Source organism: Takifugu rubripes, chromosome 3 (genome assembly GCF_901000725.2).
Source record: "Takifugu rubripes chromosome 3, fTakRub1.2, whole genome shotgun sequence".
Lineage (NCBI taxonomy): Eukaryota > Metazoa > Chordata > Actinopteri > Tetraodontiformes > Tetraodontidae > Takifugu > Takifugu rubripes.
In genome coordinates this window covers 15,744,931-15,760,777 of record NC_042287.1, presented here as the reverse complement: position 1 = coordinate 15,760,777, position 15,847 = coordinate 15,744,931, and the positions used below count along the sequence as shown (strand labels likewise).

Here is a 15,847-nt window from a genome sequence, read left to right as displayed (position 1 = left end):
AATTCAGAATATTTTCTATTAAAAGATTTCAAATTCTCTCCACTAACCCTAATGAATAATAATTCTGGTCTAAAAATTTATGTTCCTCACAGCAAGTCGACACTTTATTCAAATGTTTGATGAAAGCATAAAAAGTGGTCACCCCTCCCTCTAGTGCCCCCCCCCCCCCCCCTTTTATAACCATCAGACACATCTGAGTGTACACGCAGAGCGACTGACAGTCCAACACCGTCCCAGAACATCAGAGGAACGACGCCTGTCTTCATCTCCTGCAGCAACATGGTGCGTAAATAACAGCAGATGTTTTATGTTTGGGGTGGGGGGGGGTGCAAAACCTCCCGAAACTCTTTTATTAAGCAAAGCTTTTGTCTCTGGATGGTCACAGGTTGATCTTCCTCATTTAAAATCACCTCAACACTGGCTGGAAACACGTGTTTGCTGGCAGATTTAACTCATTGAAGCCACAAAACTGTGAAATTGTAAGAAGTCCCAAAAAAAAATCCCGTTTTTATTTACTCGTGTGTCCGATTGGTTTATAGGTGGATGTCTTCGCTGAGCAGCGGGTAAAAATAGTCTGGGGGGGAAGATGTTCATCTTCTGGGGACAAAAAACTCCTGGATGTTTGAACATGTTGAAGCATGACCAGTGAACCTTCTACAGGTTTGGGCTGTTTAACCCCAGTAGGGGCCGCAGAAAAACACTGTCTGCTCAAAACGGTTACTATAAAACGGAACTTTATTCTCTAAACTCTCTCCCCTTGTTCATAATAGCTGTAAATGTGTTATCCTGAACTGAGCATATAAACCATCCAACCACTGGGTTCTTTATACGTTCAAAGGTGACGCGTTTCATCGCAATCTTGAACTTTTTCCCTCTTATTTTTCAGGCAAAGTGGCTTTTGTTTTTTACATAAGTAGAATAGTTGGAGCGTTGCCTCATTTTCTGGGTCAATTCCTCATTTTAAAACTATACGCGCGACACTTCAACTGGAAAATATTTACCGGTGTTCATATTAAACTGGTTTCTGGGCAGCGAGAGGTCATCTCCATCCACGTGGGACAGGCAGGGGTCCAGACGGGAAATGCATGCTGGGAGCTCTTTTGCCTGGAGCACAACATCGGTCCCGACGGCGCGGCCCTGGATGACGCCGCGCAGCCGAACTCTCGCGACGACCCGTTCAACACTTTCTTTCATACTGGGAGCACTGGGCGCCACGTTCCGAGAGCGGTGTACGTGGACCTGGAGCCCTCAGTGGTTGGTGAGCAGAACCCAAGCGTCCGGATTTCTTCCCATCCATTACTGGTTATAAAGGCGTTGCTGCAGATGTAGATGATGGTATCCAAGCAACCAGCCGGTGATGGAGCTTTTATCTTTTGTTCAATACCTTGCTAACATTTGCAGAGGTGCGTTGTGTAAATAGCAAACTGCACCGGACAATTACCGGGAAAAATCATTATTCCCAATCTGTCCCTTTAATTTTAAGAAGAAAAGAAGGGCCGCTGTTTGTGAATGGGTCTAAATGTGTGACTGACATTCTAGCTTGTGAATGATTTATTTGTTTGTCGCAGATCAAGTCCGAGTTGGGAAGTACAAAGAACTTTTCCACCCTGAGCAACTCATCTCTGGGAAAGAGGATGCGGCAAACAACTATGCGCGTGGCCACTACACCGTGGGGAAGGACATGGTCGACAGGGTCATGGAGCGTGTTCGGAAAACCGTAATATAAAAAAAGAAGCGCCTCTTCTCTCTGTCTTTTGTCGGTGTGGTTGTCCATTCAGTTGTCCATTTTGTCCCCATCCCAGGGTCAGGTTCACTGTCAGAATGGGTCAGAACATTTTCCAGTTACACAGAATCACGTCCTGTTTGTCCCACCAGGCTGACCAGTGCACCGGCCTTCAGGGCTTCCTGGTGTTCCACAGCTTTGGAGGTGGAACCGGCTCTGGTTTCACCTCCCTGCTGATGGAGCGTCTGTCCGTCGACTACGGCAAGAAGTCCAAGCTGGAGTTCTCGGTCTACCCGGCTCCCCAGGTGTCCACTGCTGTGGTGGAGCCCTACAACTCCATCCTGACCACCCACACCACCCTGGAACACTCAGACTGCGCCTTCATGGTCGACAACGAGGCCATCTACGACATCTGCCACCACAACATGGACATCGAGAGTCCCGGGTACCTCAACCTCAACAGATTGATGGGCCAGATCGTGTCCTCCATCACCGCCTCCCTCCGCTTTGACGGTGCCCTCAACGTGGATCTGACAGAGTTCCAGACCAACCTGGTGCCTTATCCCCGCATCCACTTCCCTCTGGTTACCTACTCTCCCATCGTCTCGGCTGAGAAGGCCTACCACGAGCAGCTGACCGTGACCGAGATCACGAGCGCCTGCTTTGAGCCGACCAACCAGATGGTCAAGTGTGACCCCAGAAGGGGAAAGTACATGGCGTGCTGCATGCTGTACCGAGGCGACGTCACGCCAAAGGACGTAAATGCTGCTATTGCAAACGTAAAAACGAGACGCTCTGTCCAGTTTGTGGACTGGTGCCCCACTGGCTTTAAGGTGAGACTGGGTACCCGGAGAAACGGTGCAGTTCGCGGTTGTTCACCTGTTTGATCGTTACTGTCGCCTCAACAGGTGGGCATCAACTACCAGCCCCCCACTGTGGTGCCTGGCGGAGATCTGGCCAAGGTCCAGAGGGCCGTGTGCATGCTGAGTAATACCACCGCCATCGCTGAGGCCTGGGCTCGTCTGGACCACAAGTTCGACCTGATGTACGCCAAACGGGCCTTTGTTCACTGGTACGTGGGTGAGGGGATGGAGGAGGGCGAGTTCTCTGAGGCCAGGGAGGACATGGCTGCTCTGGAGAAGGATTATGAGGAGGTGGGTAAAAGTGATCAAGACTTTGAACACGACGATGAAGAATACTGAACCCGTCCGGAGTTTTTGACAAACGTGAGCACCGTAACCTCTGATCATTTTGTAGTTAAAGAATACAGGCTGGTGGTTTGTGTCTGACTTCTGCTGTGGAATAAAGTTCGTCTTGTCAGATCTGTGTCTGGGTGACGTGTGTGAAGCCCACATTCACAGCACAACTTCTGCTTTTATTGCCCCGACATTCAAGCAAATATAGCCCATGACAAAGCATAGGCTGCTAAAAAGGGTATATAGATGCCCTGTGCTATGTTTTTATATATTAATAAAGCATTAATATAAGTTTTTATGTAGACTTAGCTGAGAAATCAGGTCGACTTTCTCTGTTTTTCCTGGTGTCACTTCTTTTAATAGAAACATATGCTCCTTGCCTTCAAGAGGAGCTAATTGAGACACTTGCTAGACAATAAAAGCAAAATATAGAGACAGAAACACACAGATAGTGGTTGTAGCTTTGGTTTGGGCTGCACACAGGCTACTCGCCTCTTCATTTCTTTTTCCAGGACGGTTCTGACACCGTGACCCGGGTCCAGGAACACGACCTGGCCCAGGTTCTGATGGTTCTTCTGCAGAACAGTTGACGTTGGTGTAGAATAGATTAAGAGCCGGAACCACCAATCAGAGCGCACATCCAGGCTATTTAAACAGCGAGTTCCGGTAGCCGTGAAGGTGTCACCTGCTTGTATTCATCCGCCCAAGTGTAAACACAAGATAGTCCATTATGGAGAGACTTGTCTCCACAAACTGCTGTTTCCGGAAATATTTCTGCAGTTTTACTGCAATAGGAGTCGCATTGAGGTCAAAGCTGTCACTGAAATATGTTAAAATGGAAAAGAGTTTCCACCGTTGGTATGATGTCATCCGTGACATAATTCTATTATGATGGACAAGCACCAAAAACGGCCTGAATTTACCATTTGTTGATGTGTGGAGTTTGATAACGTTTTCTGACAGCTTTTACTATTGTTAGAGACAAGCTTCATTTAGATTTTCTAGTACAAATCCCGCAGACGTAGTTATGTCATATGTATCGATTAATTATCAGTCTCGTTTTGATCATGTGCTGTTGCAAACTGTTTGAAGGTCGCGTCGTTTCCCATTAATCTCACAAAACCAATTCTAATCACCAAAGTTTCATTTATCAATAAGACGTGAAATCTATAGAATTATCTATTTATATAACATGGGCCGTCACTTAAAACAGGAATACCCCCCCCACCACCAACAAAAAGTATTATATGCAACGCGGAATTAAGTGGAAACCACCGCTTTGTTTCACTCATTAATTACATGATAATAAACATTTTTTTGGAGGAAACTTGGAAACCACACAGGCATCAGTGAGGAGCGTGTGGTGTCTAGTTTTTTAAGCGGACGTGCTCACTGCCTTGGAACATTCTCCTCACTGTGCATCGATGTGTGTGTGCGAGCGTGTGTGCGTGTGTTTGTGTGTAAGCTGCCTCCTCCGACGGTTGAATACCACCGAATCCGACGGTACACCAGCGGGATTTAAACAACTCTTCGCCCCCCTGTTGTCACGCCGGTGAGCTGCCCTGTCCGAGCTAGCTGCGGGTCGCTCCGAAGCCATGAGCCAGCCTCGGCCGGACGAGTTCAAGCCTCCTCCGGAGTGCCCGGTCTTCGAACCCAGCTGGGAAGAATTCAAAGATCCGTATGCGTTCATCAATAAGATCCGACCCATCGCTGAGAAAACCGGGATTTGCAAAGTGCGGCCGCCCCCGGTGAGTGCTAGAACGGGTGTTAACGAGACGGGATGCTGGATCGGAGCCCCGTTAAGACGGCTTCGGATGGACCGAGTGGTTGGATTTAAAGGGACGCTTCAACATGGCGGATACACGGCAACGTTCATTCTTTGTACTGTCAACCGGAGGCGGCTCGCAGTTTTTAAGCAACAGCCGACGCCGTGGTTTCGGTGTTCGGCTCTTCTGGCGGCCAGTCGGGCCCGATTCGGACGCATCGAACCGCCAAAAGTTGATTTTGACGGCGGTGCGTCGCGGATCAACAAAACATTGTCCGGCCATCGGGTTAGCAAAGAGGCTAACGTTAGCTAGCGGCTCCCCAACCAACCTGTCACCCTTAGCTTTGACACAGGAGGCGATGCGGAAGCCCTCCACCGCCTGGAGGAAGAACTTGTCGTCCAGAGATGGTCTCCATGGTTAACTTTTGTTCCCCCCCCCCGCTGCCCTTTAACGTCCTGGAAGCCCTACAGATGACATTAGTGGCGGGTTGCACGGTAGCGAGCATCCTGATGGGAGTTGGGTCCCACGGTGGACGTGACGGTGTCTCGTCCCATCATTTCACGGTCAAAAGGGCCATTTCCTGGAGACTTAACGTGGACAAGGGCTCGTCTGTCGTGGCTCCTGCCAATTTAATGCCGCTTTATCAGCCAGCGGCCGAGTGATTCTGCTCCCACAAACGGGACGAGAAATTCACCGTGTCGGATTCACGTGAAGCCCAATATTGGTGTGATCCAAACGGTTCCGGCCGCTTCGGTCCCGGTTTAACCCGCTCATTTGAACCCGCTGCAGAGCCGAGGCACTTTTGCGCAGACAAAGTTAGTCGCTGATGACTTTATTTGCGAGTCCCTGGTGCAGGGTGTTGTCCTCCATGTTGGCTTTGTGGTGAAGTGAGCTGGTTTCCATCTGGCCATTTTGTGTGCCATGCTGGGGATGTGGACCGTGAATTAAAAACATAGGTTTCTTTGTGTTGGATGATATCTCCTGATTGCCAGCCTGAGCTGATTGTGTTAATTGAATGGAGAAGGGGCCCTGCCCCCCCCACCCCCCTCCTCCCTGCAGGCCTCGGTATTTTGCCTCTTTGGTAACTGCTCCAATCTGCAGAAACTGGACTTTGATTGTCCTGGTTAATGTCAGTTTAAATCCCAGCAGTTAGCTATTGAGACCCGTGAGCTTGAGAATTTGCACCAACTTTTGACTATTTGATGGATGTTCCACAATAACTAAAAGTGCTTCTAAATCCAGCCTGTATTTTGTTGATTTTTTTCACTATATTCTCCGTTCGGACTGTGTCTGTATCTAAAAATGATGTCACTGAAGGTCTTTTACCTGTCACCATGACCACTTTATGCATTTTTATGTTGATTTTTTTAGGGTTGGCAGCCTCCGTTTGCTTGTGACGTTGACAAACTTCACTTTGTTCCACGAATCCAGAGGCTGAACGAGCTCGAGGTGAGTTTTGTTCATTCGTCCGTCAGCGATTATGTCACAGGCCTAATTATCTTCTGAAGTGCTGTTGATATCGGCTTGTTTTGATCTTTCATAACAACGAATCTGAATTTAGAAATGGCCTGCCGGTGTGTAATTATTAAGGCGTAGACTGTCAATCCCAAAAAACAACACTAACCTGTTATCAACAGGTCTCATTCATCACCATTTATTTTAATACCTCTTCTTTTTTTTGCTGGCAGGCACAGACCAGAGTCAAGCTCAACTTCTTGGACCAGATTGCTAAATTCTGGGATTTGCAAGGCTGTACCCTGAAGATTCCTCATGTGGAGCGGAAGATTTTGGATTTATACAAGTTAAACAAGGTTGTTCGTCTCTATCAGTATAGATTTCTGTCTTTATTTTTAATTATCTGCCCACTGACGTGTCCTGTCTGTCCCCAGTTGGTTGCAGATGAGGGTGGGTTTGACATCGTGTGTCAGGACAGGAGATGGACCAAGATTGCTGTACAAATGGGTTTTGCCCCCGGGAAAGCTGTTGGGTCTCACCTGCGGGGGCATTATGAGAAAATCCTCTATCCCTACAACCTGTTCCAGAGCGGAGCAAACCTGCTGGTCAGTTGCACACATGTGTAGCCCCACATTTTATTCCTGGACACGTGTGGTCGTCTGTCTCCATCCTTCCGTCCAAATGTTATCAGAATTTGCAACTTTCTTTTTATTTGCATCTACCTAAATGTGTTTCCTTTCATGTGAAAGTAGATGTTTTAATAATTGAGTCTGGGAAAGTCGTCCGACCGACATTCCAGGGGCGGATCTATCTCCCGGTGTCCCGTCCGGCTCTGCTTAGCAGCTTTTTGCGCTCCAGTATTTAATATTGTGGGCTTGGTGCTGTGTGACCTTTTGCTCAGGTCACTCTAAATTGTATAATTACCCAAGCTCTCTCTTGCCTCAGGCCCCAGAGGCAGCTTCCAAACAGATGAGTTTGGAGGCTGATCCTGAACCTGAAAAGGTATGTGTGTGCGTGTCCGTCAGAAGCCGCTCGCCTTCCTTGCCTCGTTGCATGTGTGTGCTTTCAGTCCTGTCAGCTGTTGCATTCGCTCGAACAGTATTGGGAATTTAACCCGTATTACCGGTGATGAGCTGGCCTCACACCGAAACCGTCCCTTCCAGTGTAGACTGATAATATTCTGACTGTTTACAACAGCTAACCTGCCGTGTCCCTGTGTAGCATCGAGTCACCCCTCATTATAACATTCAGGGATTTCTTGTTAGGCGAAGCACAACCATTGGTTTTACATTAATGGCCAGTTTGTTGTTTTTAAAAATAGCTGACATATTGTTTCCTTTTTTTTTTTTAGTGTGTTCAAAAGCCCAACCAGCAACTGCAGAGTCCAGGAAACACCGAGAACCTGGACACAAAGGACCTCAAATTGCAGGAGGAGGCTCAGACGCAGCCTGCCCAGACCCCCGACAGCTGCCCCAGCGCTCGCAGAGCCAAACGAATGAAGTGTGAGGTGGGTGGACATGAAAAGACACAACTCGTGTGAGATGGCATACGGAGCAACACCAGTAAGCTTCCTGTTACATCTGATTGCAGTTTCTCAGGCTTCTCCTTGAGCTCTCGCTCCTGTGATTGGCTTTAGTTTTAGCAAGTGATCATGTTAAGTTTTCTATGTCAACGTCTTCAGACAAAACTGTCAAAGTCACTCGGGTCATCTCAAGTCTCACTGGCCTCCAAAGATTCTCAGAGCCTTTCCTTAAACAGACGCACTTGTTGTTTCACTTTACCAAACCAGTTCAGGATGCACAAACAAGCATGTCCGGTCTCTACGTGGCAACGAAGCACGTCGAAGACGAAGAGAGACAAAAGCTGCTGGCGCCGCAGCTAGCCAGTTCTATAAATACCACATTAACCACGTGTAGCCTTTGTTGTCCTGTGCAACACTGAACTGAGATGTCAGTTTCATTTCTGGTGTTTCAGGCCAGCTGTGTGAAGACTGAACCAGGTGAGCCCGGTGACAGTAAACCAAACCTGCGGCGGAGGATGGGCTCTTTAGTCATGAAGCCAGAACCAGGTCAGGCACGCATTCCAGTAACTTTATCACAGTCTCTCTGTTCCACTTCTGTTTTACATTTACCGGTATAGCACATCACCTAAATGGACACGTTTTTCTGTTGTCTTGCAGAAAAAGAGATTCCTATTCTGGTGAAACAGGAACCAGTTGAAATTAAGGAACCAGCAATTGATGCTGACAAATTCAAGTCCCGGTACAAGAAATTCATCCCCCCCATTCTTCCCAGTCCAGTGAGTTGGATCGTCTTTTCCAGCCCCGTGGCTGTGGTGTCCGCGGTGACTGAAGGTGCTGGCGGTCGCGGCTGCTCTCCTCTGCAGGTGGATCTGGTGGTGTGTCTGGTTTGTGGCAGTGGTGGAGAAGAGGACCGTCTGTTACTGTGCGACGGCTGTGACGACAGCTACCACACTTTCTGCCTGATCCCTCCTCTGAACGACGTCCCTAAAGGAGACTGGAGGTGCCCCAAGTGCTTGGCTCAGGTTAGGATACGGCAAATAACCCGAGTCATGAGAGACGCGCCACCACGCCTAAATAATTCTCCTTATTTTTCCATTCCACCTCTAGGAATGTTGCAAACCTCAGGAGGCGTTTGGCTTCGAGCAGGCATTCAGGGATTATTCCCTGCGTGCATTTGGGCAAATGGCCGATGCGTTCAAGTCCGATTACTTCAACATGCCAGTTCATGTTAGTGCTGACGTTTTTAAACCGCGCGGCGTCGTCTTCTGTTCTATAAAATGTTCACGTGTCTTTTGTGTCCGTTGCAGATGGTGCCCACGGAGCTGGTGGAGAAAGAATTCTGGCGTCTGGTGGGAGCCATCGACGAAGACGTTACTGTAGAATACGGAGCGGATATTGCATCAAAGGAGTTTGGGAGCGGGTTCCCCATTCCCAATGGGAAATTCAAGGTTTCTCCGGCTGATGAGGTATGCTTCTAATATCATACATTTTGCTGATGTCTTCATCCGATTAAACACGGGATTGCTGGTGGATTATTCTGTCCGTCATGCAGAAATACCTCCAGTGTGGCTGGAACCTGAACAACTTGGCCATGATGAACCGTTCTGTGTTGACCCACGTGACGGCTGACATCTGTGGGATGACACTTCCGTGGCTTTATGTCGGCATGTGTTTCTCCTCCTTCTGCTGGCACATCGAGGATCACTGGAGCTACTCCATCAACTACCTCCACTGGTAGTTAGTCATATTCCTTTGCTACCTTTCATTGGAAGACATCAGGTGGGGACTTTATTTAAAGTTGAATATGTTGTAAAATGTCACCTGAAGGGGGGAGCCCAAAACCTGGTACGGAGCTCCTGGCTTTGCTGCAGAGCAACTGGAGGAGGTGATGCGGAAACTGGCCCCAGAGCTGTTTGAGTCTCAGCCTGACTTACTGCACCAGCTGGTCACCATCATGAACCCCAACACCCTGATGGCCCACGGAGTCCCAGTAGGCGTCAACAAGCTTCATTCTGTGATGTTTCCACAGTGGTGCAGATTATCAACCCGTCCTCTTGCTGCTGTCCTTCAGATTTACAGGACAAACCAATGTGCTGGGGAATTTGTCATCACGTTTCCTCGCGCCTACCACAGCGGCTTCAACCAGGGCTTTAACTTTGCTGAAGCAGTCAACTTTTGCACCGTGGATTGGGTATTTATTTTATTTGTGTTCAGGGCACGTTATGATGCTAACTAACTTTTAAAGGCTGTGGTTCTGATGGGGGGTCATTTCTTCTCCTCGTAACCCCTCATAATGTTGTTCCAGATGCCTCTCGGCAGACAGTGTGTCGACCATTATCGTATGCTGCACCGGTACAACGTTTTCTCCCATGACGAGATGGTTTGCAACATGGCCTCCAAAGCAGAGACGCTGGATGTGGTCCTGGCTTCGGCTGTCCACAAGGACATGGTGGCCATGATTCAGGACGAGGACACACTGAGGGAGAAAGTGAAAGCAATGGTAGGATAGTGCAAATACTGTATGGCAGTTGCACTTGATAACGATTTGCCTTCACCACAATGTGCTGCTGTTTGATACTGTCAGGGAGTGTCTCAGTGTCAGGAAGCCAAATACGACCACCTCCAGGATGACGAGCGACAGTGTGCCAAATGCAGAACCACCTGCTTCCTGTCTGCCGTCACCTGTCCCTGCAGCCCGGGGGTACTGGTCTGTCTGTACCACATCACTGACCTTTGCTCCTGCCCCGTCAGCAACTACACACTGAAGTAATCCTGCGTAAAGTCACTATGCACCCACTATTCTGGTTTGGGGGTGTCCTGACCTCACTGTGTTCTTCGTGCAGTTACAGATACACACTGGATGACCTCATCCCCATGATGACTGCTGTGAAGAAGCGAGCGGAGCTCTATGATGATTGGGCCTCTCTGGTGTTGGAGACGCTGGAGGCGAAACTGGAGAAGAAGAAAGGTAAATGCACAATGCAATGGGGGAAAAAAAACATTTTAATGAATTTAGAAAAGAATCAAATGAATAATCATGTATTCACTTTTCAGGTCTGCCAGTGTTCCGCACCCTTCTTGCTGAATCCGAGTCCAAGACGTTCCCTGACAACGACCTGCTGCGTCGGCTACGAATGGTCACGCAGGATGCAGAGAAGTGTTCCTCAGTGGCTCAGCAGCTATTAAATGGCAAGAGGCAGACCAGGTAGGAAGAGTATACACAAGTGTTGGGATATTTTCCATTCCCATGTCAGAAAAGGCTTTTAATGGTCCAGTTCCTCACAGTAATGGATGCTCCCTCTTAGGTATCGATGTGGAAATGGGAAGTCCTGCAGCCAGCTGACTGTGGAGGAGCTGAGTTCATTTGTGAGGCAGCTGTATAACCTCCCCTGCAGTCTCCCGCAGGCCCCGTTATTGAAGGTAGGCTGTGGAGAAATGCATCCCGTTAATGTTGGAGAGCAAAGTCCAACCATAAAGCCAATCCTGACCAATCCGTTCAGCATATGATACTACTGTGACACTATCATATGTGCTTTAGAAATAATTAACATGCTAATAATTACCATATTATGTCTTGAGCTCAGCCCCTGCACCTCCTAACCTGCCTCTTTAGACGTTTTAAAATCTCAAATCAAAACTTTTGACTGATCCACAGGAGCTCTTGAATCGCGTTGAAGATTTCCAGCAGCACAGCGAGAAGGTGCTGGCGGATGAAGTTCCCAGCGTTGCTGAGATCCAGAGCTTGCTGGACGTCAGCTTTGACTTTGACGTGGAGCTTCCCGAGCTGCCGCGGTTGCGAGTGAGGCTGGAACAGGCACGCTGGCTGGAGGGAGTCCAGCTGGCCAGCGCTCAGCCCGCCACCCTGACGCTGGAGACCATGAGGAGGCTCATCGACCAGGGAGTGGGACTGGCTCCTCATCCCTCTGTGGAGAAGGCTATGGCGCATTTGCAGGAGCTGCTGACCGTGTCCGAGCACTGGGAAGACAAAGCGAGCAGTCTGCTGAAGGCCAGGTGAGGAGGAAGTGGTCAATCACAAGTATCACGAGACGGTAGCGTTTCCAAAGCACTCCCAAACAACCAGCGACTGTGTTCTAACCGTCTTAATTGTAACGGCCAAGGTGTTAGCACCGATTGTAAGTGGAGAACGTAATGTGAAATCAGTGCTTTTGATTTTGCTTCATTTTAATTACAGCTAGTGCAAATGCTGCTGCTAGACTATTCCACAAGATCAACAACAGAGTGAGCATCATATTTAGTTCTGCCCTCATTCATGTGATATTGTTCAATAATGACTGCTACGAGTGCTTTTCCAAGGTTTTAACGGCATGGCTGTCAGGAATGAGCAATTTATCTCCATTTAAAACAAAACAAAAGAAACTCATTTCAGATCTGGGTTTTTAGAACAATTTTCTGTCACGTTTTTGGCTGCTTCAGGTTTTCATGTCACCAAAATGTCTTCTTTTATATTTTGTGGGATTATTTGTACAAGTCATTTTCCATGTTGAGGGTTTTTCCTTTTTTATGTTTTATTTTTTTCACGAATAAAGATGTTAAATTATGCTGGAAAAACTGTTCTGAACATTTGAAACTATTTGTTTTGCATTTAAAAAACACACTGAAGATGCCTGTAAATTTCCTGTAGTGATGTATAACTGGGGTGCATCGTGTTACCTGTAGCGCGTCATTAGCTTCTCTGCCCTCCACAGACCACCACACTCCATCGAGACCCTTCATGCTGCTGCTGAGAAGGCGTCTATCGTCCCTGCCTACCTCCCAAACTGTCTTCTCCTCAAAGACGCCGTCAGAAAAGCTCGAGAGTGGCTTCAGGAGGCGGAAGAGCTCCAGGTTAAAGATGGCGCCTGTGATTTTCCCCCGTTACCGTTCGCTACATCATCAATTAATCCAATTTTAACCTGCTTCTGTCAGGCCGGCGGTGGGGAGCTGATGCTGGACGGCCTCTCCGACGCGGTGCTGCGAGGACAGGCCATCCAAGTGCACCTGGAGCCCTTAGACAGGCTGGAGTCTCTGATGGCCGAGGTTCACACGTGGAAAGAATCTGCAGCTACATTATTCCTCCGGAAAGATTCTAATCTCACTTTACTTGAGGTGAAAAACCACATAAATTATTGGATTAAATGGAAGCACCAATTGTCTTTTTTTTTTAATGACAATTGGTAACATACGACTGTTTTTGTGCAGGTTTTGTGTCCAAAATGTGAAGTCGGACAGGCATCTTCTCCAAAGAGAAAAGCTAAGAAAGGAAAAGAATCGCCTAAAAGCAGCAAAAAGAAAACGAGGATCAACTCTCTCAGTGACGTGGAAAAAGTGCTTTCAGAGACCAAGGATTCTACCTCTACAGTAAGCTTCGCTGGAATGGGACTGGCTGAACGTCCTCATTCGGGGGTTTGAGGTGTCGCTAAAAAAAGGATGTTCTGTTTTAATCACCAGATGGCAACTCTGGAGGAGCTCCGGTTGAGGGAGATGGAGGCTTTCGCTAATCTCAGGGCAGCAAATGAGTCAAAGCTCCTTCCCACAGCAGAGTGTATGGACCTGAGGGTGTGTGTCTGTCAGAAGGCGCCCATGGGCGCCATGCTGCAGTGCGAGCTCTGCAGGGACGCCTTCCACAGCGTGTGTGTCCGAGACCTGTCGGACTCTTGCGAAGCGTGGCCGTGGCTCTGTCCGCACTGCCGGCGATCTGGAAAGCCCCCTCTGAACAAAGTCCTCGCCCTGCTGGCGTCTCTGCAGCACACAGGGGTGCGGCTGCCAGAGGGCGAAGCGCTGCACCATCTGGTGGAGAGGACACTTAGCTGGCAGCAGCGGATGCAGGAGATGTTGCTGTCTTATAACCTGCCAGAACTTGAAGAGAGACCAGCAACTCCTCCCACGCTAACGTGCTGGGCATCAGGCAGCCACATCTCTCACAACAACACTCAGGTCAGGCCTCTTCTAGGGCGGCACTCTTTGAGTGGGTTGAGGAGGTGTGAGGTCACGGCTTGTTTTGTTTCCAGGCCCCATGTTTGACACCAGAGTGGACCAGGACCGACCACGGTCAAACGGTCTTTTATACCGAGCAGAGGTGCATCCCACTGCAGGGTCAGTGTCACTTTAACCTTTATGGTGAAATACGGCCTGTGCGGTAGATCATTGGTTGTCTGTGGGACAGGTCTAAGTCAGGATCTGGAGGAGCTGATGGTGGAGGGGCTCCTGCTGCAGGTGTCTCTGCCAGAGGTCCAGAACCTCTACAGCATTTTACTGGACAGAGCCAGCAGCTTGCACACGGACAGATGCACGTCACCGCCTCAGACCGAGCCCACAGACTGCAGTCCACACATGCATTTCAACTCTCAGGGAAACAATCACCAGGTACCGTCGGCCTCCCAGATCAATCATTTCACACGTGCCAATTAGCTTTAATTTGCACTGTCTTTGTATGTTCGAAGGATGGCGCTGCTGGTGTGAGGGACGCCTCAGAAAAGAAAGCAAAGCGGCACCTGGACAGGGAGGATTTGGACACGGAAGGAAGGAGGGACAAAAAGCACACGCATAAGAGACAGAAGATGAATAAAAAGAACCTTCAACGCAGGGCAGCCTCCACCTCTTCATCTCCGCGCTCTGATTTCTCTCAGTCCGATGACTCGGATGAAGAAATGGTCACATGTCCAGCTGAGAGATGTCAGCAGCCAGAAGGAGACGAGGTGAGAGAAATAAGACATCAGTTCGTGGCTGATAATAATCACCACGTCCACTGATGCAAACAGAGGAGAAAAGCTGCCAGGACAAATCCCGGCGCGACACAAATGAGCTTAGATGGTGGGAGGATGTTGAGAATGAGGCTGCTGTGCTGTCGCCTGCAGGTGGACTGGGTCCAGTGTGACGGCAGCTGTAACCAGTGGTTCCACCAGGTGTGCGTGGGCGTTTCGGCCGAGATGGCCGAGAAGGAGGACTACATTTGTGTCGGGTGCACGCTGAGCGACGGACACACGAGGAAGTGAAGCGGAAGATGCAGATTTTCTTTTTTCCGTTTGTTGGAGCCAACACTCTGGATGTGTCACTGATCCCGTACTCTCCCCGCCCTCCATTCCCCTTCTTTTGTAACAACGGTGCTATCTCCTCTGTGACTTGTTGTCCAGAACTATAATGTTTAGTTTTTTCTTGTATTTTTACATATATATTATATATTTCATTTTTCAGAATTGTTTGTGGATGTCTAACTGAATCAGACAAACAGGATATGAAGTGTGCTGCATGGGATTCCAGTACGCCGGTGCAAAGGAGTCTTAAAACGTGTCACTCCCAGTACAGGGTGAACTGTGGCTTTGAACTCTTCTCTGGAACCTCCTTGCATGTTAAAACAGACAAAAGTCAGAATTTTCATAACAAGCCCCAGGTTTGTTTGGGTTTTTTTTGACACTTTTTGTTTTGTACGAGCATCTAATTGTAACTTTATCCTTTTTTTTTTTTTGTAGAGTAGTTTTATTTATCTGAGCAATAAGTTTTTTGTCTGAATTGACTTGCATTGTTTGCTCTCTGTGGGCGGTTCGGCGACGTGCAGGGAGCTAAAGATACGGCGTGATTCAGGAAGGCGAAGTGGCAGGACGTCGCTGAGATGTAACACCACAGCGAAGGCCACTTTGGGGGAGCTGAAGATGTTAGACGTTTATTGTGGAATAAATCCCGTTTGTTCTATGGAGATTTGGTGTATTTTCACTGGAAGCCACTAGATGTCAGCATTTTACATAATCTGACCTGTGTGCGTTCTTGAGTTTTCCTGCTCAGAAAATAATTAATTTTAATTCTTAAAAGCGTCTATATTCGTAGAACTCAAGGGGGAAAGACAGAGGAACTAAGTAGAAGACAGACAAACCTGTTTAAACGGTACATGTATCGATATGGACTTTTTATGTACGACTATTTCATTCCTGCAGAGGCTAATTCAGTTTTTTTTCGTGCTATTTTTTATGTAAATGCAAACAGAGAACCTATTCAAATTGCCAGGATGTGTTTATGTATTTAATAGTCTTTAGGTTTTGGTTATTTGAATGCGGGGTATCTTTTAGAGCGCAGTTCCCACGTTGCGCCACTGGGGGCGCATTTTCTACTTCACACTGCATCGAAGAAGAAACCAAAAGAAGGAAGAAGAAAGACTTATTTGAAATATTTCCTTTTACTCCATTTTGTTAGAAAA

General features: G+C 48.1%; 2 protein-coding genes across 2 annotated transcripts; both read left to right on the top strand.

Annotated features, from left to right (window-relative positions):
* The first annotated feature begins 163 nt into the window (after positions 1-163).
* Positions 164-3,043, top strand: tuba5 (tubulin alpha 5). Its single transcript, XM_011602765.2, has 5 exons — positions 164-282; positions 1,033-1,258; positions 1,569-1,717; positions 1,876-2,556; positions 2,632-3,043. Exons 1-5 carry the CDS (start codon positions 280-282, stop codon positions 2,923-2,925), a joined length of 1,353 nt encoding a protein of 450 aa, XP_011601067.2. The 5' UTR covers positions 164-279; the 3' UTR covers positions 2,926-3,043.
* A 1,270-nt stretch (positions 3,044-4,313) lies between these two features.
* kdm5bb (lysine demethylase 5Bb) lies at positions 4,314-15,352 on the top strand. Its single transcript, XM_029834484.1, has 28 exons — positions 4,314-4,667; positions 6,057-6,134; positions 6,374-6,496; positions 6,575-6,745; positions 7,086-7,142; positions 7,492-7,647; positions 8,115-8,208; positions 8,320-8,438; positions 8,526-8,684; positions 8,770-8,889; positions 8,970-9,128; positions 9,215-9,396; positions 9,490-9,652; positions 9,734-9,853; positions 9,968-10,162; positions 10,247-10,428; positions 10,506-10,630; positions 10,717-10,867; positions 10,968-11,082; positions 11,318-11,673; positions 12,369-12,507; positions 12,589-12,768; positions 12,862-13,020; positions 13,111-13,596; positions 13,671-13,755; positions 13,826-14,025; positions 14,103-14,357; positions 14,517-15,352. Exons 1-28 carry the CDS (start codon positions 4,515-4,517, stop codon positions 14,652-14,654), a joined length of 4,620 nt encoding a protein of 1,539 aa, XP_029690344.1. The 5' UTR covers positions 4,314-4,514; the 3' UTR covers positions 14,655-15,352.
* Positions 15,353-15,847: the final 495 nt, after the last annotated feature.

Bases quoted from the DNA above. Each gene is read 5' to 3' on its own strand.
- tuba5 (XM_011602765.2), top strand. The intron at 1,259-1,568 runs GTGAGCAGAACC...TGTTTGTCGCAG, and splicing joins CCTGGAGCCCTCAGTGGTTG to ATCAAGTCCGAGTTGGGAAG. The intron at 2,557-2,631 runs GTGAGACTGGGT...TCGCCTCAACAG, and splicing joins GGTGCCCCACTGGCTTTAAG to GTGGGCATCAACTACCAGCC.
- kdm5bb (XM_029834484.1), top strand. From the start codon at position 4,515: ATGAGCCAGCCTCGGCCGGACGAGTTCAAGCCTCCTCCGGAGTGCCCG. The intron at 10,631-10,716 runs GTAAATGCACAA...TTCACTTTTCAG, and splicing joins GAAACTGGAGAAGAAGAAAG to GTCTGCCAGTGTTCCGCACC. The intron at 12,769-12,861 runs GTGAAAAACCAC...GTTTTTGTGCAG, and splicing joins CTAATCTCACTTTACTTGAG to GTTTTGTGTCCAAAATGTGA.